The 9329-nt window shown below is 35.6% G+C and overlaps 1 protein-coding gene across 1 annotated transcript; it reads right to left on the bottom strand.

The window, feature by feature from the left end:
• Positions 1 to 326: 326 nt before the first annotated feature.
• LOC109009399 lies at positions 327 to 5423 on the bottom strand. The gene is made up of 5 exons (XM_018989858.2): positions 5171 to 5423; positions 4050 to 4945; positions 3846 to 3899; positions 3536 to 3720; positions 327 to 735 (listed from the first exon to the last, which is right to left on the bottom strand). Exons 2-5 carry the CDS (start codon positions 4822 to 4824, stop codon positions 646 to 648), a joined length of 1104 nt encoding a protein of 367 aa, XP_018845403.1. The 5' UTR covers positions 4825 to 4945; positions 5171 to 5423; the 3' UTR covers positions 327 to 645.
• Between the last annotated feature and the right edge of the window lie 3906 nt (positions 5424 to 9329).

Genomic DNA, 9329 nt, shown 5'->3' with positions numbered 1-9329 from the left:
TTTGAACTTTTACCTTCAGTACCAAGACTAATTTTATCCCTACTCTGACAGTGGTCAGTGTGATTACTCGTTTGCCTTTGAGCCTATGTCACACTTCAACAAATGTTATTTAAAATTTCATTTCAGTGAAACCAAACGTTCAATCCAACTTAAACGGGTATAGCAAATTGGTTTTTACAGCATAGTTTTTGGTCCTCTTACTGGACAGTTCTCACCACCACTCATTTACTAGCACAATAACCAACACAAAAGTAATTTGACCGTAAAAATAAATGTCAAAAAAGGTTCTTTAATGGTTCACAAGGTTAATCATGGCAAAGGGAAAATAAAAACAATAATTAAAACATTCTCACAATTGCTAAGCTGGTAAAATTAACACTCGATTCTGGCCACAGCTCAACCAAGTGAAGATGCTGAACAAGTTAAGAGGTAGATAGAACATTGTCATTCTCCTAAGCAGGAAAATGTTTTTTCATGCATGATACTAACGGAAACAATACTATTCCATATGTTTAATGGAAATTTTACAGATTCCAAAAGAATAGTAAGAACTAGAGGGGTTCTGCAAACCACCTAGGCTCACATGTGGGCACATGCTTCTGCATGCTAACAGATAAAGTACTCATTCTTACAATCACCAGGACGCTAATGTTTCTCTGCAGCCATTCCATTGCGCATCTCCAGATCGGTCTTGCAGTTTTCTCTCAAATCTTTTAGTGCCTCGAAGTTGGATTGCTGTCAAGAAAAGTCGAGCATATTCAACACACTTGGGTTTGGAAAAGAAAAGAAAAATGAACGTTCATGCCATGGATAAAGGATGATCTTGAGACATTGGCCAATTACAAGGAAACATCAATGCTGGTAGAAAAGCATTGGTTTGAGCATTAACTCACAAAGTTACAGCAGTCACCAGATAGGTGGTTTCGACTAAAGCTTTATAGCCAGCATCAATGATGGCAGAAAAACATTGGTTAGAGCATTGACTCACAAAGTTACAGTAGTCACCAGATAGGTGGTTTCGACTAAAGCTTTATAGCCAGCAAGTGGATTCATAATTTCTTATGATAACACGAGTCCTCTAAATCTTTTCACTTTCATTCTTTAGTCAGGAGATTAATCCTTTTTTTAGATAATTCATATAAATTAAACCGAAGCCAGGTCTCTCGAATGAAAGTGGATTTTGAAAAATATACAAATTGAACTATATTAGAAAAGCCATAGAGTTCAAATTGGGTAATTCAAAAAGCCAAGTCTCTCGAATTACCCAATTTGACACCAATCCAACACCATTACTCGTTCCATCCAAAGGTGTCAGATTGGATAACTCAAAAAGCCATAGAATTCAAGCATTGTGTGGGGATAATGTGTGAGGGTTTTGAAGATGAATTTTCGGCATTACTTACAGCTATTGAAGCTGGAAGTGCACAATCCAAAGCTGATTCTTCACTTAATTTGGATAAAAAAGAAAAGAGAAAGAGAACTCAAGAGGTTGACATGGGCTATGAATGATGATGGAGGGGAGATGAGTGCTAGCCGGGGGCGCCTCAAGGGGCGGGTAACAACTAATCATATATGAAGCCAAAAATAATTTCTTAGAACGTAAGGGGGCTGAATGAACACAACAAATGACTCCATGTCAAAAATTTACTTTGTCAATGGCAAGGAGATATCATATGCTTACAAGAGATGAAGTTAGAATTAATAACAAGGAAAATAATTCGAAGTTTGTGGGGGAGGACATCATGTTGGGTGGTCGTACTTGCCTTCTAAAGGAGCATCCGGTGGTGTTCTTATTATGTTTGATAAAAAGGTGGTGGAAAGGTTAGAGGAATGTGTAGGCAAATACACTATGGTCTGCTCCTTTGTGAATGTGGAAGATGGGTTCCAATGGGCTTTTGCAGGAGTATAAGGCCCCAATATTGATGTGGATAGAAGGTCATTATGAGAAGAATTGGAGGGACTTCTGGTTGGTGAGAGTTACCAAGTTGTATATGAGAGGACTTCAATGTCTCTCGTTTCCCGAGTGAGAGATCAGGTATGTATGAGGGATTTTTCTAATTTCAACACAGAACAGGCGCTTATGGATATTCCATTAATAGGGAGGCAAGTACACTTGGTCTAACACTCATGAACTCCCATCCTGGTCGACAATTGATAGATTTTTGCTAACTTTAGATTGGGAGTTATATTTTCCGAATGTCACTCGTTTTTGCTAACTCCACAACGTGACTTTTTCTGGAGTGGTTTGGAGGACGAGTTCAAATTCCATTTGCTTAATTGGTCAATCGTTTGTACTCTAACTTCAGGGGGTGGATTGAGAATTCGTAACTTGATGAAGTTCAACCAAGCTCTATTGGGTAAATGGATGTGGCGGATCAACATGTAAGGGGGGCCCTGTGGAAGTCTGTTATTGATGTACAGGTTGGGGAGAATGGAGTGGTTGGTGTTCAAATGAGGTACATGGCCCATATGGGGTGAGTTTGTGGATATACATTAGGAAAGGATGGGAGGTGTTTAGGAGGCATACACATTTAGTAGCGGGTGATGGCTCTCGTGTCAAGTTTTGGTATGACAACTTGTGTGGTGAAGGAAGCCTCAAATATACCTTTCTTGCCATATTTGAGCTCGCACAAAAGAAGGATGCAACAATAACGGACCACTTGGTGTTTTCTGGTGGCTCCCCTCAATGGAATGTTGATTTCATTAGGGCAGCCCAAGACTGGGAGTTGGAGATGATCACAAAGTTCTATATGGCACTATATTCTGTACCTATGACCAAGGGCACCATGGATAGGATGATTTGGAAACCATCAAAGAAAGGTAAGTTCACTGTCAGATCTTTTCACAAAGTTTTAACGAGCTCAGGCATGCATACATTTTCATGGAAGAGCGTTTGACAGACAAAAACTCATTCAAAAGCTGCTTTTTTTGTCTGGACGATAGCATTGGGCAGAATTCTCACCACAAATAATTTGAGGAAACGTCAAATAATGGTGTTGGATTGGTGTTGTATGTGCAAGAAAGATGGGAAATTGGTAGATCATCTGTTTATACATTGTGAGGTGGCGAGGAACATGTGGGATTACTTCTTCTCAGGACTCGGTTTATCATGGGTCATACCTTTTAGTTTGGTGGATTTTCTAGCTAGTTGGAGAGGTCTTCGTGGTAATTCACAAGTCACAGAAATCTGGAAAATGGTCTCTATCTACATGTGTTGGTGTATATGGCGGGAATGAAATGATAGAAGCTTCAAAAACCATGAGAAGACAATGGAGGAGCTGAAAGTTTTTTTCTTTAAAACATTGCTCTTATGGGTGGGGGGCTATTGTATGTAGCAGACTAAATGTCCATGAATTTTTACTATCAACTGTAAACTCTAGTTAGGTATTTCTCAAGTATACTCCCTCTATACTTGGGCTTTGCCTACTCTTATGAATAAAATACCTTGATTACCGATAAAAAAAAAAACTATATTAGAAAATGGTTTCATATAGCGATTTTAACTGAAGCTGTTAGAAACATAGGTTGCACTCACAAGATGGTTCCTTTCAAGGACAAGCATATCCCCCATATGTAGATAGAGTGACCTCCAGTGACCTGTTAAATCAGATTCTAATTTTGATAATTTGTTGTTGTTTCCTTGGCCATCAACATTTATCTCCTTTTCCCTGCAACTTTGTTGAACCAAGATGCTTGTTTCTTTCTGAGTCTTCTTCAATACTAGTGGAAAGATATAAGCAATACCAATAAAGGAAACGAAATAATATTTGTAAAGAGAAAAAAAAATACAAACAAGAATAAATTTTGAGAGACAGTAGCCGATCAGCTGCCATGGACAAACATACCAGCTATTCGACCCTTGACATCTTGGTAATGGAGGTCCGACCAAATATAACCGACTGATTATCAAATAGCAAAAATGGCATACCCGTTTTAGTATGATAAATTATATAAAGAATTATATTTCATAATCAGAACAATCAAGCAAGTGGAAACAAATCTCAAAACTTGTAGGACAATAAAAATAAGTTTTCCTGTTGGGTGGTTACCTTTCAAGCAAAATGAACAAGAGCAGCGTTTGAGAATGTTGGCACCAGCGTTTAAATTAGGACACACATCACCCTTGACTCCTGTGCATCTCTCCAATTCAGGGAATTTTGAACTCTGTGACTTGGGCAATCTTGGCCACTCAATAGAATCGTAATTGCTTAAGGCCAATTTACCAACGCCAATATCATTCTCGTTTTCCTTGCAAACACGCGTGACAAATCCTTCACTTGCCATATTGCTTTGAATAACACCAGAACTGTGTCCTTCCCCGTCTTCACACTTCCCTCCAGCCCCACAACGATCCTTCTTGCAAAATCCAGAGCATGCGGGCAGCAAAATGCTAGATGCACAACTATCCCTCGATGCATCACCAGCTTCCAAAACACTTTGCGGTACTGCGTCGTCTTTAACAGCTTGCACACTGCCATCAAACAACCTTGATGTCTCCTTACATTCATCGGGTAATGCTGCGCTAGCAGATGCAACATTCTCCAGTGAGGTACCAACTTCACTATGAGTGGGACGCGTATCTTTTTCACTATCTACTGCAAGCACCGTTTCACATTTCTCTTTGATTAAATTCTCAACTCCTAAACAAACTTTCTTTGCGAACTGTGAATTCCCGTCTTCACCATCCACTTTTTTACCATACCCATCTACAGATTTAAGCCCCAGATCACCCAAAACCGAAGAAAACGCCCTTTTCCTATTAGTCACATCGGCTAGAGCGGGACGGGTTTTACCAAACCCATCTGCTAAGTTATCTCCTCTCATCTTGAAACTCACTTGCAGGTAACAGATCGGAATCTCTATACGCCAAAAACCCACTTCTCCATTGGACAAAAAATCAAATAAATTCCAAACTCTGGCCCAAAATTCAAGAACCGCGAATTCACTACACAACAAAAGCACAAACCAGAAAAAAAAATTATCAGAATTCAATTTCAACAGTATCAGATCGTAAGCACGAAATGTTCCAATCCACTGTAGGGAAAACACGGTGAAGGTGAGTAAAATCTAAAAGATATTGAGGACAAGGGCATGATTAAAATGTGGAAACATCGACTACCATAACTCACAAATAAAAAGAAAAATGAGGAGGGGTGGGAGAGATACCGACCTTGTAAAGATTGACGAGATTTGATAACAAAAAAAAATAAAGAGTTGCTCGTTCGGGGGCTTTGAGAGTGAAGTGGAACTGAAACCGAGAAGGAATATTCGGTTTTTGGTCACTCGCAAACACTACATCGGACTTGAGCAAGAGCGCGATTGCTGTTTTGTTTACTGTTTAGGGCCCGAGGCGGAGGCGGGGAAACATTTTCGGACTCTGAAGTCTGAAGGCCCGCGTTCGAAGTTTGAACGCAGAATTTTGGGACTAGGCATGGGCGACAGGTCTTCACAATAAAGATTACTAATTTAATAAAAATAAAGTACGATATATTTTTTTAAAATGAAAAAAAGTACGATAAATTTTTTTTTTTTGGGGTTGAAAATAACTCATTTCATATATCTGAAACTATTACAAACAATGAAGACAGTGAGGACTGAGGGAGTTTTCTCCAAGTTCACTATGCACTCTGGTACAATCAGAACATTTTTACCCAATATATGAGCTATTAGAGTATTGGTATTGGATTGGCTATTTTACTCTTCAAATTTTGACTAATATATAACTTTTTCAGTTTTAACTAATCATTCAAAACTTAAAGTCTACATTAGATTAGTCATCACACACTCTATAATAATAAAATATTATTATTTTTTATTTTTATATTTTTATAATTAATTTTTATTTTATAATTAATTTTATTTTCATAACCTCCTATAATCACCTATAATTTCTAACAATCATTTTCATTTTCATTTTCACAATCCAATAAACAAAATCGATATCAATATTTATTGCTTTTATCCCTCCATATAAAGAGAAAGGTAAAGCAACAAACATGAGATGATATTTGTTGCTTTTATCCCACCATGTTATAATGTGAGGCAATACATCACAACTGCAGGAAAGGGGTCCCGAGAAAGAAGAAGGAAAAGAGCCACTAGAGAGAGGAGCCAAAATATAATAAACAATAGGTTTAGACTTGCTACAGGACTTTTCATCTTTAAAAAGAAAAATGAAATTACTGTAGCTTATAGTTGAGATGAAAAGTCTTTGGCTAATTCAATGTGAGCCATTTATTGTTAAAATTAGTCAAATATAAAGATGAAAATGCATTTGGCTAATCATCTTTAAAAAGAAAAATGAAATTACTGTAGCTTATAGTTGAGATGAAAAGTCTTTGGCTAATTCAATGTGAGCCATTTATTGTTAAAATTAGTCAAATATAAAGATGAAAAGACATTTGGCTAATCCAATGCCAATGCTCTTACATTGTCTTCTCTATGGACATGTTTGGTAACACAAACATCAAAACACTTTATTCTTGATCTAATGTATGAGATGATTATTCCAAAGTAACTGTCATCTGTCACTTGTTTTTGGATATCCATAACTACCATTTTGGAATCACCATCTAATATTATCTTTCTCATTCTCAGATCAGTTCCAAAATTTGCTGTTGTTAGTGCTCATATTGCTTCTTCTATTAAAAGGTCAGGACATAGGATTTGATTCTTCCTCATAGTAGCCAAGTAATTTCTTCATCATCTCTGATTACAATCTCAATGTCAATCTTGTAATAACTTTTGTCAACTACCACATCCCAATTTATTTAGCAAAAATCTAGTAGAGGATTTTTCCAATTGCCAATTCTAACTATGTTACTTTGAGCCTGGTTGAGTGTTCTGAATTCTAACCCTGCAATATCATGTTGCATTTGATGAACTTTATGTAGAACTATGTTAGGATCAATAAGGAGCGTGTTGAAAACATGTTGATTCCTTCTCCACCACAAGTTCCAATAAATTAAAGTCAGTTTTTCCATTTCATTCTTTTGTAGCTTGTTGAGCATACCTACCATTATCACCTTCACACTCTGGCATGAAGCCTTACTTTTTCAGATATTATTCGAACTTTGACCCATAATGTCTGCTGCAGAAATGCATTTCCATAGTATGTGTTCAGAGGTTTATGGTTCTCAAAGGCACATGAGATAGGTTTTATCAGTCAATATCTTTTTTTTGCAAAGATTGACTAAAAAAAGTACAATAATTGATTAAATGCCTTCGTGCCAACACAATTTTATGTTTCTTGTCGTAAACTAATCCTTGCGCTTACTTTCACTTTTACTCACCATTTCTATATATGTTTTTTTTTTCTTAGTATATGTATGATATACAAATGATTGATAGAAGAACTCTCAATAAATAAAAAGTATTACAATTATAAGTAGATTCTATAAAAATAAATAAGTAATTTTATATATACGTTATATTTATTTTACACAATTTTATAATTTTTTTATGATTAAAACATTTCTCTTATTAAATTTATTAAAAAAAATACTCTAAAAATTTTAAAAAAAAGCGTGCTTGTTTCTTTTTCTTTTTTGAAACTGAAATTACAGTTGTGACTAATAAATATAGAAAAAAATCCAGATTACAAGTCAAACTACTCATCTGTTTGAGGCCTCCCTGCACTCATTTCATATATCTGAAACTATTACAAACAACGAAGACAATGAGGAGTTTCCTCTAAGTCCACTATGCACTCTGATACAATCAGAGCACTTTTACCTAATGTATGAGTTATTACATTGTCTTCTCTATGGACATGTTTAGTAACACAAACATCAAAACACTTGATCCTTGATCTAATGTTTGAGATGATCATCCCAAAGTAACTATCATCTGTTACTTGTTTTTGGATATCCATAACTACCATTTTGGAATCACCCTTTAATATTACCTTTTTCATTCTCAGATCAACTTCAAAATTTGTTGCTGTTAGTGCTCATATTGCTTCTGCTATTAAAAGGTCAAGACATAGGATTTGATTCTTCCTCATAGTAGCCAAGTAATTTCCTTCCTCATCTCTGATTGCAATCTTAATGTCAATCTTGTAATGATTTCTGTCAACTGCCACATCCCAATTTATTTTGCAAAAACCTAGTGGAGGATTTTCCCAAGTGCCAGTTCTAACTATGTTGCTTTTGAGCCTGGTTGAGTGAAATTCTAACCCTGCAATATCATGTTGCATTTGATGAACTCTATGTAGAACTACGTTAGGATCAATAAGGAGGTTGTTGAAAACATGTTGATTCCTTCTCCACCACAGGTTCCAACAAATTAAAGCCAGTTCTTACATTTCATTCTTTTGTAGCTTGTTGAACATATCTGTCATTAACACCTTCACACTCTGGCATGAAGTCTTACTCTTTTGGATATTATTTGAACTTTGACCCAAAATGTCTGCTACAGAAATGCATTTCCATAGTATGTGTTCAGAGGTTTCTGGTTCTCCTAAGCACATGAGATAGGTTTTATCAATCAATATCTTTTTTTGGCAAAGATTGACTAAAAAAGTACGATAATTGATGAAATGTCTTCGTGCCAACAAAATTTTATGTTTCTTGTTGTAAACTAATCCTCACGCTTGCTTTCACTTTTACTCACCATTTCTATATATGTTTTTTTTTTCTTAGTATATGTATGATATACAGATGATGGAGAGAAGAACTCTCAATAAATAAAAAGAATTACAATTATAAGTAGATTCTATAAAATTAAATACGTAATTTTATATATACGTTAGATTTATTTTACACAATTTTATAATTTTTTTATGATTAAAACATTTCTGTTATTAAATTTATTAAAAAAAATCTAAAAATTTAAAAAAAGCGTGCTTGTTTCTTTTTCTTTTTTAAAACTGAAATTACAGCTGTGACTGATAAATATAGAAAAAAATCTAAATTACAAGCTAAACTACTCATCTGTTTGAGGCCTCCCTGCACTCATTTCATATATTTGAAACTATTACAAACAACGAAGACAGTTGGGAGTTTCCTCTAAGTCCACCATGCACTCTGATACAATCAGAGCACTTTTACCTAATGTATGAGCTATTACATTGTCTTCTCTATGGACATGTTTAGTAACACAAACATCAAAATAATTGATCCTTGATCTAATGTTTGAGATGATTATCCCAAAGTAACTGTCATCTGTCACTTGTTTTTAGATATCCATAAGTATCATTTTGGAATCACCTTCTAATATTACCTTTCTCATTCTCAGATTAATTCCAAAATTTGCTACTGTTAGTGCTCATATTGCTTCTGCTATTAAAAGGTCAAGATATAGGATTTGATTCTTCCTCATAGTAGCCA

Source organism: Juglans regia, chromosome 10 (assembly GCF_001411555.2).
Source record: "Juglans regia cultivar Chandler chromosome 10, Walnut 2.0, whole genome shotgun sequence".
Lineage (NCBI taxonomy): Eukaryota > Viridiplantae > Streptophyta > Magnoliopsida > Fagales > Juglandaceae > Juglans > Juglans regia.
The sequence above is the reverse complement of the archived record's forward strand: the minus strand, read 5'-3'. Positions and strand labels throughout refer to the sequence as shown.